General features: G+C 32.3%; 1 protein-coding gene across 1 annotated transcript in view; it reads right to left on the bottom strand.

Annotated features, from left to right (window-relative positions):
- Positions 1 to 23023, bottom strand: part of LOC132692929 (A disintegrin and metallopeptidase domain 3-like) — a 114795-nt gene that overhangs the window by 59712 nt on the left and 32060 nt on the right. Inside the window, exons 6-12 of the mRNA XM_060655776.3 lie at positions 20294 to 20370; positions 19647 to 19824; positions 13333 to 13395; positions 9539 to 9610; positions 9144 to 9310; positions 7745 to 7826; positions 468 to 607 (exon numbers count right to left, since the gene is read on the bottom strand). Of these exons, the coding sequence (XP_060511759.3) occupies positions 468 to 607; positions 7745 to 7826; positions 9144 to 9310; positions 9539 to 9610; positions 13333 to 13395; positions 19647 to 19824; positions 20294 to 20370 (779 nt within the window). The remainder of the gene's footprint in view (positions 1 to 467; positions 608 to 7744; positions 7827 to 9143; positions 9311 to 9538; positions 9611 to 13332; positions 13396 to 19646; positions 19825 to 20293; positions 20371 to 23023) is intronic.

Below are 23023 nucleotides of genomic sequence, written 5' to 3' on the forward strand. Positions count from 1 at the left end.
AATGTTTCTTCTCCCCATACTTTCCCTATTCATTTTCTTCTTGGAACCTATCATAAACCGTTTAGATTTTGTTTGTTTTTATGTCTACTTTTTAATTTTCTATCCCTGATGGACTAATGTATTTAGGACTTATCTATCTTATTAACTATTTGTAAATCAAACTAACACAATAACCAGGACACAGTAGATGTTCATTAAAATTTTTTTTGGTGAATGAATAAATTTTACTCTAAGATTCTAGTAAGCCCCAGAAAGTCATCATCAACATCCACTTTCTCTCTATACTAGAACGATTAAGCATAATTTCTATAATATCAAATGTCCACTTCCTTTAAGCATTAAATTAGCACATATTTGGTTAATAAGAAATATTCATAATCAGGTCATATTGAAAGAGATTGTACATTAAAGAATATTACAAACATTTCCCAAGGGAAGATATAGATTTGACAAAAATAAAACCTTACATTGCCTCAGGGTTCATTATGCATGTAGTTCCTGGACAGTAACAAGTGAGGATGTCATTATTATATGTTAATCCCAGATTAACTCCAAGCAACTGTGTCATAACAACTGAAAATGCCTCTAAAGTTATCATCTTTGGATACTAAATAGAAAAAAAAAATCACAATTGTTGCCTAACTTGTTTATCTATTTTATCTTTTCAAGTAAATATAATGTATATAAGTTAAACTAGTATAACAAAGTTCATTATTTTCTTAAGAATATGGAAAAAATAGGCAAATTTTGTTATTATCTTTGAGTAATAGTATTTTTAGTCCAAATGGCATTGACAAATAACAAATAAGATTAATGCAATCTCATGTTTTAATGACATGCTACTGATTTAAATCTGAATTTTTTTAATGGAAAATAATAAGCATTGCTTCTGTAACTATATTACTTTTCATGTGAACAATTAGAAAAAAGTACACAGATTCTTAAGGGTTGGCTTGGCCATTAGTTTTGACTTCAGAAACAGTTTTAGGGAAGAAATCAAATTAACTTTCTTCTAAAGGCAGAATGTGCAAGCAGCATTTTTTTTTTTTTTTGTCTTAAAAACTAAAACTTGAGAAGTAGTGATGTCAGCAGCATGGAAATCCTTGGCAATCAATGATTTTTACATGATCTCTACAGTTTTGTCTTTTATAGAATGTCACAGAATAATAACAATATAATACAATATAATACAATATAATATAATATAATATAATATAATATAATATAAATATAATACAGGATATAACAGCACTTAGCCTTTTCTCCAAATGGCTTCTTTCATTAACCAGTATCCATTTAAGATTCCTTTATGTCTTCAAATGCCTTGTGGCTCCCTTTTTAAATAACTAAATAATATTCCTTTATATGTATTTATTCCAGTTTTTTTATCCATTCACTTATTAAAGGATATCTTGGTTCCTTCTAATTTTTGCCAATTGTGAATAAAGTTGCCATAACTATTCATGTACATGATCTTGTGTGGATATAAGAAGTTTTATACTCATTTGGGTAACTGCCAAAGAGGACAGTTGCTGGATAATATGGTAAGAGTAAGAAATTGCCAAACTGTCTTCCACAGTGGCTGTACCAGTTTGCATTCCTATGATCATGAATGAGAGTTTCTGTTGCTCCACATCCTTATGTGTTTGGTGTAACCAGTGTTTTTGACTTCCAGTACAAAGCTGAAAAGGACTGGGAAGTTACATTCTTGCCTTGTTCCTGATCTCACTGGGAAAGCATTTAGTTCCTCACAATTAAGGTGTTAGCTGTAGGTCTTTTCTAGATGTCTCAAGTTAAGGAAGTTCCCTTCTAGACTTGGTTTTCTAAAATTTTGTCACAAATGGTGTTGGGATTTGTCAAATTCTTTTTCTGCATCTATTGACATGATCAAAGAAGTTTTCTAGTTTAGTCTAAGGATGGAATTGGTTAAATTAAATGATTAACTAGCCTTACATACCAGAATAAATTCTGAGTGTAGGTGTCAACAAGGAAATTTAAACTATTCTAAAAAGAAATTCTAGAGCGGAAAAATGCAATAAATGAGCTTAAAAATCCACTGGAGGTATTCAAAATTAGATTTGATCAGGCAGAAGAAAGAATCAGATCTGAAGACTGATCATTTGAAATCATCCAGTCAGAGAAGTAAAAAGAAAAAAAGAATGAAGAAGATAGAAAGAACCTATTGACATGAACAAGCAGATCAATGTATGCATTATGGGGATCTCAGAAGGAGAAAAAAGAAAGAAAGGGACAGAGAGTTTATTTGGAGAAATAGTGACCATAAACTTCAGAAATCTGAGTGAACTGCTCAACAAACTCCAACTAGGATAAATCCAAAGAGACCCACAAATTTCCCATTATAATCAAACTGCCATAAGGTAAAGGTGAGGAGAGAATCTTGAAAGAAACAAGACAAAAATGACTTGTCACATATAAGGGAACTCCCATAAGATTACCAGTAGACTTCTCAGCAGAAATTTTACAGGCCATAAGGGATTAGGATGAATACATTCAAACTGCTGAAAGAAAGAAACTGTCAACCAAAATTATTGTATCCAGGAAAACCATAGTTTAAAATATAATGAAGACATTAAGACTTTTCCAGAAAAATAAAAGCTGAGGTAATGAACAAAAGTTAATTACCACTAGACTTGATCTATAAGAAATGCTAAAGGGAGGCTGTCATGTTGAAACTAAAAGATGCTGGTTAGCAATATAAAGCCAAAAGAAAATTATAAAGTTCTCTAATAAAGATAAATACATGGACAAATACAGTAACATATATTATTGTAATTTTAGTGGGTAAGTTCACTTTTAATTATTGTATAGAATTGGAAGGACAAATACAAAAACAAAACAAAACAAAACAAAAAACCCTATAATCTATGTAATAACATAAAATGAGAAATAGAGCTGTAAAGGAGTAATGTTTTTGTATGCAATTGAAGTTAAGATGTTATCAGTTTAAAATACTATTAATGTTAATATATTTTAAGTAATTAAAATGGTGATTAAAAATAAAATATGTACACAATATACACAAAATGAAAACAGAAGGGAACCAGAGCATGTCACAATAAAAAAAAAAAAAAATCAGTGGGACACAAACGAAAGCATTAAGAGAGAGGAAGGGACAAAAATGTTACAGGATATAAAGAATAAAATTAGCAAAATGGCAATAGTAAGCTTTTCATATAAGAAGTTAATTTAAATTTGAATAAATTAAACTCCCTAATAAAAATATACAGTATTTAATATACAATACAAATAAAAATATACATTAATAAAAATATACAGTAATAAAAATATACAGTATTTAATATACAATACAAATATATCAAACAAAATAGACTTTAAATCAAAAACTATTAAAAGGGAATAATAAAAGGGTCAATTAACCAAGAATATATAATAATTATACTTATGCACCAAACATCAGAGCTCCTAAATATATGAAGCAAGTTTTGAAACCATACTCATATCAAACAAAATAGACTTTAAATCAAAAACTATTAAAAGGGATTAATAAAAGTGTCAATTAACCAAGAATATATAATAATTATACTTATGCACCAAACATCAGAGCTCCTAAATATATGAAGCAAGTTTTGAAAGAATTGAAGGGATAAACAGAAACATAATATCAAAAGACTATAGTACCTCACTTTTAATAATGGATAGAAAACTTAGACAAAAGATAATTAAATAAAGGACTTGCCAACAGTATAGACCAGCTGGACCTAATAAAAATATACAGAACATCCCACCTAACAAGAGTGGAATACACATCTTTCTCAAGTGAACATAGAATATTCTGGGGGATAGACTACTTGTCATCCTACAAAACAAGTTAACTTTAAAAATATTGAAATTATACAAAGTATCTTTTCTGATCCCTATGGATTGAAACAAGAGAATAACAAGTGAAAGAAAACTTGAAAGTCCACAGATCTGTGAAACTTCAACAACAGACTCAAACACCACTAAGTCCAAGTTAGAAGTCACAAAAGAAATGAGAAAATACATTGAGATAAAAAGAAAATGAAAACACAACATATCCAAACTTACAGGATCCAGTAAAAGATATGCTAAGAGGCATGCTTATAGCTGTATACACATACATTTAAAAAGAAAAACAAGGACGCCTGGGTGGCTCAGTCAGTTAAGCCTCCGACTTCAGCTCAGGTCACGCACGATCTCGCGGTCCGTGAGTTTGAGCCCCGCGTCGGGCTCTGGGCTGATGGCTCAGAGCCTGGAGCCTGCTTTGGATTCTGTGTCTCCCTCTCTCTCTGCCCCTCCCCCGTTCATGCTTTGTCTCTCTCTGTCTCAAAAATAAAAATAAACTTTAAAAAAAGAAAAATAAAAAAAAAAGAAAAAGAAAAACAGATGTCATAACAACAGCATAATTTCACCACTCAAGAAATTAGAAAAAATGAACCCTAGCAAAAAGAAGGAAATGAATAATACAGATTAAAGCAGAGAAAGAACAGAAAAACAATAGAAAAAATTCAATAAAACAAATAGTTGGTTCTTTTAAAAGATCAACAAAATTGGCATATTCTTAGCTAGATTAACTAAGAGATAGTACTCAAATGCTTAAAATAAGAAATAAAAGACGGGGCACCTGGGTGGCTCAGTGGGTTGAGTGTCCAACTCCTCATTTTCACTCAGGTCATGATCTCACAGTTTGTGGGATTGAGCCCCACCTTGGGCTCTGGGCTGACAGAGCAGAGCCTGCTTGGGATCTTCTCTCTCCCTCTCTCCCTGCCCCTCCCCAACTCATGCACACATGCCAGCACATGTGCGTGCACACTCTCTCTCTCAAAATAAATAATTAAACTTAACAAAAAGAAATAAAAGACATTGTAAGTGACATCACAGAATTAAAAAAAATGTAAGAGAATACTATTAAAAATAGTAATCCAATAAATTGGATAAACAAGAAAAAAAGGCTAAACTCCTAGAAACATACAATCTTTCAAGACTCACTCATGAAGAAATAAAATAATAACTACTAAGGAGATTGAAATAATGGTAAAAATAGTAAAAACACCTCCCAACAAAGAAAAGCCCAGGACTTGATGGTTTTACTGGTAAATTCTACATTAAACATTAAACAAAGAATACCAATCCTCCTCAAATTCTTCCAAAGAATTAAAGGAGAAGGAACACTCCTAAACTCATTCTGTGAAATCATTCTATGATTACCCTGACACAAAAACTCAACAAGAAAACTATAGAGCAATATCCCTAATGAATATTGATATAAAAATCCTCAACCAAATACTAGCAAACTGAATGGAATAGCATATTAAAAAGATTCTACACCATGAGTGAGTGGTATTTATATCCAGAATGTGAGGAACATTTAACATTTGAATAGCTATCAATGTAAAACCCCATTTTTGAAGAATGAAGAAAAAATACCGTATGATAATCTCTATGCTGAAAATGGATTTCACAAGATTCAACATCTTTTTATAATTAAAAACACTCAACAAACTAGGAATATAAGAAAACTACCTCGACATAATCAAGGACATGTAGAAAAGCCCATAGCTAATGTCACACATGCTGGTGAAATCCTGACAATTTTACCTCTAAGATCAAGAACTAGATGGAGGGGCGCCTGGGTGGCGCAGTCGGTTAAGCGTCCGACTTCAGCCAGGTCACGATCTCGCGGTCCGTGAGTTCGAGCCCCGCGTCAGGCTCTGGGCTGATGGCTCGGAGCCTGGAGCCTGTTTCCGATTCTGTGTCTCCCTCTCTCTCTGCCCCTCCTCCGTTCATGCTCTGTCTCTCTCTGTCCCAAAAATAAATATAAAAAAAAACGTTGAAAAAAAAAAAATTAAAAAAAGAACTAGATGGAATACTTCACTCGCCACTTCTATTTAACATAGTATAGAAAGACCTAGCCAGAGCAATTAAGCAATAAAATAAATAAAAGGCTTATAGTTTGGAAAGAAAGAAGCAAAATTATCTCTGTTCGCAAATGACATGATCCATATGTAGACATATATATATCACTGGAATAGATTAAAGAGCCTAGAAATAAACCCTTGCATATGATTAAATGATCTATAAAAAGGTGCCAATATGACACAATGGGAAAGGACAGTCTGTTCAACAAGTATACTCAAGGGAGAAAATACAGCTTTTTCAATAAATGGTGATGGGAACATTGGATATCCACATAACAAAAGAATAAAGTTGGACCCACATATTTCACCACATATAAAAATTAATTCAAAATGGCTTAAAAATCTAAATGTAAGACTCAAAATTATAAAACTTTTAAAAGAAAACAGGAAAAAACTTCATGACATTAGGTTTGACAATTATTTCTTAGATATGATACCAAAAGCACAGGCAACAAAAGTAAAAGTGGACAAATGGGACTACACCAAACATAAAACTTTTGTGCTTCAAAGGACATGATCAATAAAGTATAAAGGCAACCTACAAAATGGGGGAAAATTTTGCAAATCGTATAGCTGATGAGAGACTAACATCCAAAATATAAAGAACTCATACAATCCAAAAACAAACAAAAAAAACCTCAAAGCCATTAAAAAATGGGCTAAGGGCTCGGATAGACATTTCTGCAGGGAAGATTTCACAAGATCACAAGGTATATGAAAAGATCCTCAATATTACTAATAATCATAGAAACGTAGATCAAAACCACAGTAAGATATCACCACATACCCAATAGGATGGCTACTGTAAAATAAAGCAACTGCAGAAAGTAACAGGTGTTGGTGAGGTTGTGATGGATATAATGTGAACTGCTGGTGGGATTATCAAATGGTGTAACCATTCTCAAAATTAGTATGATCATTCCTCAAAATATTAAAGATGACCCAGCAAACCTACCTCTGTGTGTGTGTGTGTGTATATATATATATATATACACAAATATATATATTTATATATATATATATTCCATATATTCCATATATATATTCCATATATATATTTTATATATATATTCCAAATATACATATATATATATATATATATATATATATATATATATATACACACACACACACATAGACCCAAAATAACTGGAATCAGCATTTCAAAGAGATATCTGCATTCCTACATTTACTACATTATTTATGATAGCCAAGGTATTAAAAACAACTTAGGTGTTCATTGACATGTTAATGGAAAAAATAAAATGTCACCTATACAGACACACATAATGGAATGTTATTCAGCCATAAGAAGAATGAAATCCTGCTATATGCAACGGCATGTATGAACCTAGACTGTACTATAATAAGAGAAGTAAGCCAGACACGTGAAGACAAAAATTGTATGTTCACCATTATATAGGGAATCCAAAGATATCATACTCACAGAAGCAGGTAAATAGAATGGTAGATGCCAGGGGCTAGAGGGCTTGGAAAATGGGGCCATGTTGGTGAAAAGGCACAAAGCTATAGTTATGCAAGATGAGGAGTTCTTGAGATCTGTCTCACAATGATGGAACATCATAAGCACTACTGAACTATATGCTTAAAATAGCTAAATGGTAAATTTCACATTCTGTGTATTTTACCACACACAAAAATTTTAAAATTATAATATTTGACTTTCAAAATCCAAATAAAAGGTATTTCATAAAAATGTGTCAAAACAGCATGGTAGATACACTATATGTATGCTTGTTCCCTGAAATAGATATTAACTTCAAAAGGTGATATAATTACTAAAGAGATGGAGATAAAATGCATACCAGAGCAATTCCTGCAGCAAAGTTTGGATTGCATGCCATTCCATGATATGTTGCTCCTACATAATTAGAATGGTCTCTATAACTAAATAACAAAATTTTTTCTTGTAAATAAACATACTTTACTAATAACTTAATGACATTTTAAGAATTGGATTCCTCAGTAAAGCTGTTTTTTGAAACTTGAGTATTACATATTGAATCTAATGTTTTCAATCATTTTGTATTTGATTTCCCACAGTTTCTAAAAGTTAAGTTCTAAAGTCTACTTTAATGTCATATGATACACAGCCCAAAACCCAGCAGTGCCTACCCTTCTGAAAAATTAATCATCACTCTTGCCACCACTGGATGGACATAATTCTAAGATGTACAAGTCAGGATAGTTTACTGCCATGATTTGCATTAATTGATTCTGTAAAGTGTATAAAAAAGGATGGATTGGAGGACAGGGAGAGAAAAGACAATATGAGGTAGACTCATATTGAGAGAGAGGATACAGAAAGCATCCTCACATATTTCAGTCCCATTAATGTTGTTCCCGAGTCCCCAGACCTGACCTTAATGCAGTAGGAGACACCAATAGATTTATAAATGTATTCCATATTGCTTAAGACCTTCTGAATTATGTTCTTATTTTTCCATGTAAATTCATCAAAATAGTAAAGCAAACATCTATATGAAGGCTTTTGAAAGCTATAGTACAAATAGCTATATATCTATACCTTAGGTTATTATACAAATACTAGAAGGTAACCATATTACTATTTTAATGTTTTTATTTTAACCAGTTTTATATGCAACTATTGCATTCTGTTAACTAATTTATATTTTATTTAATATTAAAGTGATAGTTTCAATTATTTAACTCTGAGAAAATCTTTAAAACCCTTGAGGCCCATGTTTATCCCAAGGCTTTCTGAATTTTCTTTTTTTTTTTTTAATTTTTTTTTAACATTTATTTATTTTTGAGACAGAGAGAGACAGAGCATGAGCGGGGGAGGGGCAGAGAGAGAGGGAGACACAGAATCGGAAGCAGGCTCCAGGCTCTGAGCCATCAGCCCAGAGCTCGAGGCGGGGCTCAAACTCACGGACCGTGAGATCCTGACCTGAGCTGAAGTCAGATGCTCAACTGACTGAGCCACCCAGGCGCCCCGGCTTTCTGAATTTTCAAATTTAATACACTTCCATGGGTAAACAGTCCGCTCTGAGAATAATGGCCTGCTATGATTTAGTGTCCTACATTGTTATTAGATTTTATATTTTGCATTTTGCTAACACAGTATGCATATGATTTTTGAGGTGTCTTGTCATAACCCATAACACATTTTGCATATAATTCCGATCACTAACATATGAGGTAATTTTATAAATTCTATATCAATGCAAATAATGCACTTACATTAATAAGTATGCCATATCACGAGACCTTTGAAATAAACTTTTTTCTTTCCATGACACAAATCTTTGTAGTACTTCATCAGCATCTCCATTAGTTGAAATCTTATTTTGATCTGACCAGAGCTCCAAAGAAGTTAGCTTAACAGCGACTTTAAGCTGGGAAAACATCTAAAAATAAAAGTTACACCACATACAGGTGTTAAGTAGTCATAAGCATTACATTACAGCTCTATACATAATGCTAATATATTCACTTCACTCATTTTTGGAGATGAGATTCATCAGTGCATAAAACTAGTTGTTAAGAATATATTTTATAAAATTGTAAATACTATTTATACAAACAATGTTATTGCATTAATAGGAATGTTTAGTATTTAAATGAAACATACTTACAGCATTGATAAGACCAAAGATATGGACAACTTTCTCAACTGTACCTGGCACTTCAGAGCCCATATAATCAAACTGAAAGACAAATTTTGTTCACTATTAAAAATTACTAAACCAGCACGTTTTAAATGGATATAAGTGTCAAAATAATGCAGTGCTCAGTGAAAGGAAAAAAAGCAGAATTAAGTGCTTAGTAAGTTTTAGGCTTAAACCTAGGGAGCTTATGCATTAATAATAATAAAATGAGAAGTTTGTGATTATCTTCTTCCTTACACATACAGAAATTAAGGGCTGAAAGTTAAAGTTCCAAGATTGTATGACTACTAACAATAGGAACCAGGACTCAAATCTCTTAACTAAAATGCTAAGTCATTTTTATCTGATATAGTATGCTGCCACCACCATTTTCTTCAACACAGTAAGAAAACATGACTATATACCCCATATAAACAATGTACCATAATAATAAAAATACTCAAGAAATTGTCCTCATTCAAAGAAACAAAAATCACATATTACCTCTGAAATGCTTTAATTATATGTATATGCACATACTTAGTAGACTGAATAAAAAGTATTTTAATGATGTTATTTTTACCTACATGAATAACTCGATTGTGGTTATATAAGATAATGATCTTATTCTAGGTAAATGAACACTGAAAAAAAGTTTCATGATGCAATTTACAACGTACTTTTAAATACAGCACAAGTGATAATGGGATACAATCAATGGGATACAATAAATCTGAGTAAATAGAGTATAGGTATTTTTTGTATTACTCTTATTCTTGCAACTTTTTGGAAAATTTAAAAATATTTCAAAATAAAATATTTAAAGAGTTGAAGTAAAATAAAAATAATTGCAGATGAACAAAATCTGAAGCAAATTCATCAACAGGCTAAACAGAAATGTCAGCAACGGAGACCTATAAGAAGGAACAAAGAGTTTTGAAAATGGTAAACATGGGGGGAAAATGAAATTCTTTTTTCATTTCCTTAATTTCCTTAAACAATTGAATATTTAAAAGAATAAACTATTGTGTAGTTTAGAACACATGGCAAAGTAAAATATATTACAATAACATCACATAGGGTTATTTTTACAATTATTTTCATTAATTTTTTAAGTGTAGTTGACACAGACTGTTACATTAGTTTCAGGTGTACAACATATTAATTCCACAAGGGTAAACATTACCCTAAGCTCATCATAAGTGTAGCTATAATCTGTCACCATACAAAGCTATTACAACATCATTGACTTTATTCCTAACGCTATGCTGTGCCTTTTATTCTCGTAACACTCATTCCGTATCTAGAAGACTGTATCTCCCATTCTCCTTTACCTATTTTACCTATCCCCCACTCCCTCCATTCTGGCAATCATCAGCTTGCTCTCATTGTTCATGTGTTGAATTCTTCTTTTTATTTATTTTTATAGATTCCACATATGAATAAAATCATATGGTATTTTTTTCCCAGTCTGACTTACTTCATTTAGCATAATAGCCTCTAGGTCCATCCATTATGTCACAAAGAGCATGACCTCATTATTTTTTAAGGCTTTACAATGAAACCACAAAAGATCCCAAATAGCCAAAGCAATGTTGAAAAAGAAGAATAAAGCTGGAGGTAACACAGTTTCATATTTCAAGATATATATGTTATAAAGCCGTAGTAATCACAACAGCAAGTTCCTGGCACAAAAATAGGCACATAGATCAATGGAACAGAATGGAGAGCCCAGAAATAAACCCACAATTATATGGCTAATTAATCAATGACAACAGAAGCAAGAATGCACAATGGGGAAAAGACAATCTCTTCAATAAATGATGCTGCAAAAAACAGACAGCTATGTGTAAAAGGATAAAACTGGACCACTTTCTAAACACTATACACAAAAATAAACTCAAAACAGATTAAAGACGTAAACGTAAGCCTTGAAACCATAAAAATCCTGGAAGACAACACAGGCAGCAATTTCTCCGTCATTGGCTGTAGCAACATTTTTCTAGATAGGTCTCTTGAGGCAAGAGAGACAAAAGCAAAAATAAACCATTGAAACTATATCAAAATAAAAAGCTTTTGCATAAAGAAATCATCAACAAAACAAAAAAGCAACATACTGAACACAAGTAGATATCCACAAATGTTATATCCGTTAAGGGGATAATATCCACGTAACTTTATTTTTATAAACCTCTTACATTATATGTGAATTGGTATAACATTAATTCTAGATTGTGACAAGAATGTTAATTGGAACCACTCAAGAAACCAATGGGGTAAGATGTGAGAGATAAAAAGGTACAGCAGCAAAATATAATATAGGAGATAAAGATAAAAGCTAAAAAATACCCCATTAACCCAAGGGTAGCAAAGGAGGAACAGAGGAGCAAATAACTAATAAGACAAACAATACTAATAGGATAGTAGTACTTAACCTACACCCACAGTATTAGTACTTTTGATAAAAACTTAAATCAACTAAACGTATAGTGAAAAGGCAGGGATTATCTAAAAAAATCAGTTTACAAAGTCATACTTCAAAATTTAAGACAGATAAACTGAATATAAAAAAAGAGGGAATACTATTCATAGGATATTATAAAGAACTCTGGAGTTCTTTATTGTTGTTTTTGCATGATGACATTTACAATGAAAATTCCTTCTGTTGTTATTGGAATGGTAAGAAGGCATCCAGCTAAGTGGAGAGAGAAAAGTAGGCTGTCTATATTTAATATTAGCAACCTCATCGGGACAGCTATGACAAAACATGATTCCAATGCTTATGATACTGGTTTTAGGACAAATAGTATTATTCCCTATGTAACAATAACAAAAATCTAAATCTAAATGCCCCCAAAGGGCATTAGCCAGTAAAATACATTAAACTATATTAAATATATTAATCAGATACTATATAAATGTTAAAATTAAATTAATATATTTAATATGTGGAAAAACAAAATAATTTACAAAATAGCATATATAAGACAAAGGTATAAGAACATATATATACATGTATGTATATTAAAAACAGAAAATGTGCATAAAATTTATCTCCTGGTAATAAAATTATATGTGCTTTTCTCTTTATTATTTTGTCTGCCTATTCTTTCCTATTATTTTTATAAAAATTATTTAAAGATCTAAATATTGCCTTTATCAACAAGATCTAATTTTCAACATTATGGCACTTGATAAACCTTATATAAAAATATCAGTGATAATGAAAAAATAAGATTTCTTAGTTGCCACCCATAATGGCTTTGCTGATTATATAAATAAAAATTTCCCTAACTAAATGAATATTCCAATGGATAATTCTTCCCATTTTTAGAATATAGAATGTCTGCCAGAGAATCCAATAAATCGTAAAGCATAAAATAATCTTATAAAAGATAAATTTTAATAACAGGGATCTCCCATTTATAATAAACTAGCTTATTTTAAAATGAAAATTAATTTATGGAAGAGTTTCATCACAATTTGGAGTGGATCCAGAAGTATATGCAGCTAGTTATAATCGAATAGGTTATAGTGTAGTAGAACACTTCCATACATACAAATTATACATTATTGCTAGAATTCTATATTTGTAAGTTAACACTGTAAATATTAGTCCCCCATGTTAATCCAAAGGCAACTGACATTTATGTCCTGCTACACTGAGATACATATTTCAAAGAGTAAAATATATCTGTATTTAAGACAAGGAGAATTTTCTTTTTCACATTCCCATTAAATATAAACACAAAACAAAGCTATTATATATCAATAATGCATACCAAGGCTTTATCCATAATGATTTGTATCTTCAGAAATCTGTTCAATAATGCATCTGAATCTTTCTGCAAAACAGAGGACATGAATTAAATAAAACATGAAAATAAATAAAAAATTTTATTAAAAAATATATTGTTATTATCGTGCACATTATATATGTATCTATATACACATGGAGAGAGAAAGAAAGAAAGAAAGAAAGAAAGAGAAAAGAAAGAGAGAAAAAGAAAGAAAGAAAGAAAGAAAGAAAGAAAGAAAGAAAGAGACTACATATACATAAAGATATAGATATTGGTAATAGGAAAATAAGACAATGGAGGCCATTGAATAAAAAGCAGGTGACATTCCAAACACAAATTTTAGGAATAAAACGAAAGCTTTTATCTTATATTCTTTATAATTAAGATCCTCATGATGGACAACCCATGTTTCCCTTCACTCTAAACCTTTGTCTTAGACCCTCCTCAATCCTTCAAGCTAAATAAACTCCCATCATCTTTCCCCAAAACACTGCCTTTAATTATTCATTATTTTTGTACATTTAACTAATTATGTTAGCTTTATCAATTGATATTAATGTATACACCACCCATGTATCCATTTCTATAAATAAAATAAAAAATGTTTCCATCAGAGCCCCATATGGCTCAAGGCAATCAATGATCTGCTTTCTCTCACCATAGGGTAGAATAATCTATTCTAGAATTTCATAAAACTGGAATCATATGTCACATACTTTTTTACATCTGGCTTCTTTCACTCAGCATTTATCCATTATGTTGTGATTATTAACGCATTAGTGTTTATTAAAATAGTATGCCATTTTAGAAATATATCCCAATTTGTTAATACATTTACCTGTTGATGATCACTTGGATTATTTAGACATTTTAGCTATTATATATAAAGCTGCTATGAATATCCATATGGAGGTCTTTGTGCAAGTATGTTCTTTACTTTTTCTCAGAAAATCTTAAAAGTGGAATACCTAAGTCATATGGTAAGTGTGGATGTGTAATATAATGCCAAAGTGCCAGATTGCTTTCTAAAGCAGTTTGATTATTCTGTATTTTATCAAGAACTAAAAAAGAGTGCCAATTACTCCACATTTTTGCCTGTATTTGATATTATCCATCTTCTTCATTGTATTCATTCCTGTTGGTCTATACTGAAATCTCATTTATGTTTTAATTTGCAATTCCCTGATGTTGAATGATACTGACCATCTTTCACAGGCTTACTGCTCATTAATTTAGTTTCACCTAAATTCCCTACCAGAAATTTTATGTTTAGCTTTGACTTTTAATTAAGTCTATGCTTTAATTCAATTTTTCTGAATAGGGGCCAAAATTCATTTTATTTCATGTGAATATCCAGTCTTTTAGCACTGCTTGTTGAAGGGAGTATTCTTTAGTTTTTCAGAGTCCTTAGCACCCTTGTGGAAAATCAATCAGCCAATAGCATGTGGGTCTATTTCTGATCTATTCTGATCTACTGATCTATATACCTACATTTATATCACTAACACAATAGACACCTCTATACCAGGGGTCAGCAAACTATGGCCCGAGATACAGCCACCTGTTTTACAAAAAAATATATATGTTTTATTGTAACCTAGGCATACCCATTTGTTTATATATCCTCTATAGACGCTGTTTTCTTGCTAAAACGCTCAGTGTTATAACTTGCAACAAACCATCTTCCCCACAAACCTAACACATTTACACTCTGGCCCTTTAAGAAAAAGTAATGTTAAGTCTTTCATCTTGTTCTGTTTAAAACTGTGTGATTATTCTAGGTTACTTGTAATCTCTCCTTATGCATTTGAGAACCAATTTCCACAAAAATGTTTTCTGAAATTTTGATTGGGATTACACTGAATTTACAGATCAATTTGAAGAAAATAAACAACAACATCAATTTCTTTCTTTCCTGTGACTTTGCTAGACTCTCTTTTTTAAAAAAGTTTACTTATTTATTATGAGAGACAGCGCATGCACACACAGGCACATGAGTGGGGGAGGGGCAGAGAGAGGGAGAAAGAGTCCCAAGCAGGCTCCGCACTGTCAGTGCAGAGCCCAATGTGGGGCCTGAACTCAAGAACCATGAGATCATGACCTGAGCCAAAATCAAGAGTCGGGCGATCAACTAACTGAGCCACGCAGGCGCTCCCAGACTCTCTTATTAGTCCTGATAGCTTTGGTGGAGATTCTTTAGTATTTTCTATGTATGGAGTTAAGTCACTTAAAAAAAGAGAATTTTTTTTTCTTTCAAAAACGTACGTCCTTTATCATTCTTTCTCCTGTTGCACTCTCTAGTAACTCTAGGGAAAAAAGTGGCTGGAAATAGTGAGGGCAGACAGTCTCGCATTATTCCTAATCTTATAGGCTGTTTTAGTCAGTTCAGGTTCTTAACAAATATACCAGATGAGGTTGCTTAAACAACAAACACTCTTCCTAGCTTGCAGATAGCTGTCTTCCTATTGTTTGCTCATGTGAGGGGGCACAAACAGATCAAGGAAGTTTTCTACTCCCTAGTTTATCATGAATGGGTATTGAATTTGGCCAAATGATATTTCTGGAACTACTGATACCGTCCTGTGGTTTTCTACATAAATCTGTTAAATTGTTTCATTCTTGTATTGCTGTACTGATTTAAGCCATATTTCCTCAAAGTCACATAGATATTATAGTCTTAAAATTCTTGAAAAAGTATGAATGCTTTTATATTATAATGGCAACTTGACTAGACAAAAATTGTTGGGATTTTTATACCTTCCAGAGAAGTCACTCTATACATCCTAGATATACACTGCACTATCTTATAAGCACTTCATTTGGCTAAGGCTAAAGTCAGTCTGTTTCTCTACTTTTATAGGTGATTTGGGGGCCAAGACGCCTATATTCATTATTGGGGGTACCTAGATGGTTCAGTCAGTTAAGCGTCCGACTCTTTATTTTGGCTCAGGTTATGATCTCATGGTCCACGAGATCAAGCCCCACATCGGGTTCTGCACTGACAGCATGGAGCTTACTTGGCATTCTCTCTTCTCTCTCTCCCTCTCTGCCCCTCCCCTGCTCATGTGCTCTCACTCTCTCAAAAATAAATAAATAAACCTTTTTTTTTTAAGTACTGCTGTATATTTCAAGTTTTCTATAGCCTATCCGGTAATTTATAATCCTAAAATTTACCTGTTTAGGATTAATATTTATTTATTTATTTTTAATGTTTTATTTATTTTTAATGTTTTATTTATTTTTAAGACAGAGCAAGACAGAGCATGAGTGGAGATGGGGCAAAGAGAAAGACACAGAATCTGAAGCAGGCTCCAGGTTCTGAGCTGTCAGCTCTGTGCTGACGCAGGGCTCAAACTCACGAACTGTGAGATCATGACCTGAACCGAAGTCGGATGCTCAACCGACTGAGCCACCTGGGCGCCCCTAAGATTTTTTTTTAATGTGTGTTTATTTTTGAAAGAGCATGCATGCTAGTGGAGGAGGGGCAGAGAGAGAAGGAGACAGAGAATCCGAAGCAGGCTCCACGCTGTCAGCACAAAGTTGGACATGGGAACCCAGAACGTTGAGATTATGACCTAAGCTGAAGTAGGATGCTTACTCAACTGAGCCACCCAGGTGCCTCAAGGATTTAGATTTTTAAATGAGCTATTCAATTTTGATTATTATTCCTTTCCTGTTCTTTTTGTGTTTGTATGTCTTTTTGTCATTTTAAAAAATCACTTTTAATTGTAGGGGGGGTTTAAGGAAGGAACAGGGGTAAAAGCATGTGCCCAAAATGCTTTTAACAAATAAGCCGTTTACCATATTGTTTGGTTTTTGTTCTACTTTTCAACTCTGGTTATAGTGAAGGTATTTACCTTGTTTATGAGTTCATTTCTGTTTACTTTCAAAAATATAAAAATATACCTAAAACATAAGGTTTTATATTATTTTCTGTTCCTTTTTAAAATCTGATATATTGAAGATAGTTATTTTGTATATCTGTGCTTGTAAAAGCACTAGTCATGTGAAAACAAACTTAACTAAACCTATAGATCTAAGCCTATCAAATTCAGGATAAAAAGCAATTGAGTTACTTCATGAAAGATATAAATTTCACAAACACATAACAATCACTTATCTCCAATCCTGCAATGATATCCCTGGTTTCTTCTGAAGTTCTGAAATTTCTGTCTCTATTTTACTTGATCATTACATTTGTTCTGTACCCAAGTTTTATATAATTACCCCCAATTACCTTGTCCACTACATTAGAAAATATTGTGAGCAAATATGAATAGCAGTAACAATAATATTTATTGATCACTTTTTTATTTGTCCACACACTATGCTAAGTAATTTCCATTTATAAACTTAGTCTTTGAAATAACTGTATGAGCTAGGTATTATGTTTACTTTTATTTTTTTTTTTTACAGATAAGAAAATTTAAACACATAAAGGTTATGTTACTTTCCCAAGTTCTTGTGGCTAAAACTAACAGACTTCGAATTCAAGCCAAGGCAGCTGGGACTGTATGTTACCTCTATCTTGTCTAATCTCTGTCAAGTGGTTGATGGCTTCAAGTGTTGTTATTTGTCTTTTCCAAAGTTATGTCCATCCCTTCAGGTTCTTCTTCTGCCACAGAAAAGTATTCATGGAATCTTTTAAAGCTTTCCAATTTACATATGTGATAGTGCTCTATTTCAGTGGTGAAAATTGTCTTAATTGTGTCTAATGTTGTATTACAACATGCAGACAGTTTCCAGAGCTAGCATAAAGTTTGGGGTCATTTCTTAGTTTCACTAAAAATGAAATTTTCATCTCTATATATGTTTATACTTCATCATTTTTTAAGTTTCTGGAAGTACAGTTTTATCAATCTGTATTCATACTACTAACTTTGTCAAAATAAACAAAAGCAAATTAAGGCAACAGGGAGATGGAGTTCCTTATAAATTCAGTTCAGGTTTCATTCGTAACTATTTTGTTTTGCTTGTCTTCAGTGTGATATCCAATTATGATGAGAATATGTGGATAGAGATTCATTTATTTAACCATGATGATAAAAGTAAAGTTGTATAAACATTCTTAAGGAGGAAGTTAGGATGTATATACACACAGACATGTACACACACACACACATATATATATATAAAGTATATACATATATATGAAAAGTATATATATATGAAAAGTATACATATACATATATATATACGAAAAGTACATATATATGTAAAGTTAGGATATACACATATATATCCTATATAAACCCTATATATACATATATATATATATGAAAAGTTAGGATATATACATATATATCCTATATATACAAATATATGCGTATATATATGTATATATATATATGCATACACACACACAAACACACACACACACACACACACACACACACACATGAAAAAGCCTTTGGAAATATGCCTACCTTAAATGTGAGCATTTATAATGAAAGTGTAATTGTTCAAAACTATTGTAAACTCATGCGGATGGATTACTTAATATAAAAATATAAATATGCAAAAATGGCATAATTTTATAAAATATATACATTTCAAGTTTATGCATATATATGAAAACTATAAAATAGCATACATCAAAATGATGATAATGGATTCCACAACTGCATTTATCTTTAGAAAATAACATGAGGGCCCATTCTTATTATCCTTACATATGCATATGTTTAATATTTTAATAGATGCTAACCCAAATATTATTTGATTGTAAATAATAATAAATGTAATATAATGCGTATTTTCCTTTTGATAGCAAAAAGGAAATTTCAAAGAATTTGTGGTTATATAATTTTTTGTTTAAAAATTATCTATATATTTATAAATCTACATTTATAACTAGATATATAAAAATAATTAGAACAGATAATCCAAACTTCTAGCACTATTTTGAGATGACGACCTTTGGGACAATTTTTTTCCCTCTGTTCTAATTTTAAATTTTTAATAAAAATAAAGAAAAATGTGTTGGTAAGAAAAATGCAGACAAATTAATAATCAGCAGATTTGGACATCATTATATTAGTAGTATGCAAATTCAGTGACAATGAAACTATTTTTATATGCATGAAGTACACTTTCAATTAGGGAAATGTGAGTACTTTGATTTTAAATTATGTGTGTTTATACCTATTACAGTTTGTAAATATTATCTGACTAAACATCAAAATATATTTAAAAATAAAAATCTTACAACAGAAGGTTTTAATATAGTCAATTCCCAGCATGAATAAATTTACTAGAAGTAACACAATGAAGATTTCATAAAAGGGGTTACTTACTTCTGATTTCACAAGAATCCTGTAGGATTGATCTGCCAATTGGGTGATAGAATAATTTTCTTGTAAGGGAGAAAAATCAACTTTATCATTATTTATTTGATAAAGCATATGCTCATATGCAACTGCAGATTCCAATGGTTCAATGCCGTAACTGACATTCTCCAACTGCAATAATCCCCTAGATATTTAAACACACAAAAAAGAAATAAAAAGATAATATAGACTCCCCACTAAGAAATGTAAATCACCATTAAATAACATTTTATAGAAATTTAACAGTTGTCTTTGCAGTCTGATGTCCAAGAATCATCCCTTCTTACATGGACAGACTTTCAAACCTTATTTTATACCTTTTCTGTCTACTATGCCATTTAGGATTCATTGTGGTTTTAGTGTGGCTGAGGAATGTGAATATTCTTCATACTGGGGGTGGGGGTGGTTCCTGCATAAATTTTAAGACTGCAGCCTGGGACAGAGACAAGGAGAAAAGGAAAAATGATAAGAGAGGGGGAGAAAAGAAAGTATATCAGCAGAAACACAATCAAAGTCTATTTTCTTTGCCTTCACCCTATCCTTTAAGATGTTTCTAAAAATTAAAGGATCACACAAGATTGTCAATGATGTACATCTCTGGAATATGCCAGTACCTGAGTCCAGAACAAGTGCTAAGTGTCACAACTGATTTTGGAATCTCTGCGGTGTATCCTTGATAAAAGCAATGGCCCTAAACAGAAGCATATGAAGATACATTCATGAGTGATTTGTAAATAAAGTTTTAGGTTTACCTTACGTCCTAGACATCATCAAACATTCAGATTTAGTCATCACCATAATATTATTTACCAGGCATTCCATTTCCTTGTTATCTATGCACAATCTCTTTTAACCCTCTTTAGATTATAAATAATCATTACTTCTGTCTTCCCCCAAAATAACTTATTGCTAGAATATTTAATTTTTGATGAATAACTTTCTTATCTGTGTCTTTTCTTTCTCAGCCACATTTTTTCTTATTTTTTTCTAACTTGTAAACTTTTATTCTTTCAAATATGATCATTGTATTTTTAATCTTGATTCTGTGTCATGATCTTAGTTTTTACAGTATTATTTTTAATGATTCAGCTGGAGCTTTTCTCTTTTTGTCAGGTTATTTAGATTTTTTAATTTGAGTATATTTGACATTTCTTGAATGTATAATCTATAGCTGTTAATTTAATGTAATTAGCGGCATCAATGTGACTTTAAATGTGAACATTTCACTTCTTTTTTCCAAGTTACCCAAAATCATGTTAACTGAGATTTCCTCAGTTTTATTTCTCTTTAATATTTCACCATATTATTTAATCTATATAGCTCACCATCACTAGTTCAAGCTCTTCTCCCTCTAGATGTTCACAGCATTAGTCTTCCCAGGATCTCCCCTAATATTCTCATTCAGTGAATATTCCCTTTTCTTCCCTTAAAAATCTAGTGATAACTAGAGTCAATCCTGTTCCTTTGTTAATGTTGTGCAATGAAAAGTATCATCACATTCTCTACCATAAATTTGTTTATATGTTATTAGCTCCCAGATATACATGTCCATCAGTAACCATTCACTTTTTCTCAAAACTAGGCTTAACTCCTATTCCCCACCCACTGACAGTGGCAGGGCATACCCTGCCTGCCCCATGCTAAGGAACAGCAGCAGCCACCTCTGTCTGCACTAGTTCCAACAGACTATGCTACAAGCCCTTACAAAAAGATGGAATACAAACCATGTCCAAATCCTCTACCCAGCAGCAGAAAGCAATTCAGTCTCTGTAGCTCCTGGCTTTGCAGCAGTGGGAGAAAATAAGCCCCATGAAATAATTCTCAACACCCCCAACACAAAGGACAAGAATTTCCAGATAGGAACTTTCCTCACCCAGGGGCACTATCAGAGTGAGAAGTGCACTGACAGTGCTAGAGAAGAGCCAGAGTAAATGCTCTCTATCCCATGGGACCTTCATCACCCAACCCCACCTAGTAATACAAAGTGGCCCAGGAAAGTACCTTTTACCACTATAGGCTGTATCAGCAGAGATCCAGTAGGAGCTTCTGAATCACAATAGAGTAACCTTAAAAGCACCTTAAAAGTGAAATTGTCATTGGCACAACAAATCACACCAAATCTAAACTTGGGTTACTGTCTCTTAACAATAGATTTGAATGTCAAGGACACAACCAAAAATCACACATTACATCAAGAACCATAAAAATCACAAGAATGGGAAAAGAAAACCCACTGATAACAATATTGAGATAAGCCACATGTTGGAACTAATGAAGATTTTAAAGTAGCTGTGATAGTATTGCTTCAGTAAACAATTACAAATAATCTTGAAAAAAAATTAAAGAACAGAAAATATCAGAAAATAAATGGAAGCCATAAAAACAGATAAAAAAATATTAGAACTAAAAAATAGAATAAACAAATCTACAAAAAACATATGATAGATTGATAAGTAAAGTGGAGATGGCAAGGGATAGAATCAGTGAACTTGAGATCAATAGAATTTACTCAATATATATAACAGAGACAAACGAACTAAGAAAATAAACAGAGCCCCAAGGACCCGTGGAACGATAACAAAAGATCTAAAATAAATATCAGAATCTGAGGAAAAGAACAGAAAGAATATAGGGCTGAAAAGTATTCAAAGAAATAAAAGCTAAAATTCTGGTCAGGAAGATGGCAGAGTAGGAAAACTTCGACCCCCACCCCCACCCCTTCAAAAACAAATGAATTCAGCAACAATTCACAGACAAATTTCTTTTATAAGAAATCTGAAACTAATTAAAAGGCTAATTAAACTAATTAAAAAGTGTGTAGGGGCACACTCTGGGAAAATGCAAAATCAGACTCACCAAAGCCAATATAGAGATTTGGTATACCCTTTCAATAGGGATACTGCCCCAGAGCACTGCTATATGATCACAAAACGGCCCTCTAGCTCCCAGCCTAACCCAAAGCATGAAACAGGTTTGTCCTCATGTCTAGAGTCCCAATTTTTCTGAAGGGGCTACCTAAAGAACTAGAACCCATTTCACCGGTCTTGGAGCTCTAATAGGTTCAGCACAATCTGGCCATCCAGGCAACAATGGAGATAGAGACTTGGGCTAGTAGACACCATGGGTTTCTCCCCCATGTCCCCACTAAGCACAGAATAAGTGGACAAAAAGATGCCAGCTCTGCTTCTCCTTGAGGAAGGAAAAAGTTGACCCATACATGTAGTTTCCCTACTTCACCAAAACTGCCAAAAGAACTGGCATCTTTCTCACCAATCCTGGAACACAGATGGGCCAAGCACAATATAGTTGCTTGGATGAGAATAGAGGCGGCAGCTTGTGAGGGT

The sequence above is a fragment of the Panthera onca genome, chromosome B1, assembly GCF_046562875.1.
Source record: "Panthera onca isolate mPanOnc1 chromosome B1, mPanOnc1 haplotype 2, whole genome shotgun sequence".
In the NCBI taxonomy this organism is placed as follows: domain Eukaryota; kingdom Metazoa; phylum Chordata; class Mammalia; order Carnivora; family Felidae; genus Panthera; species Panthera onca.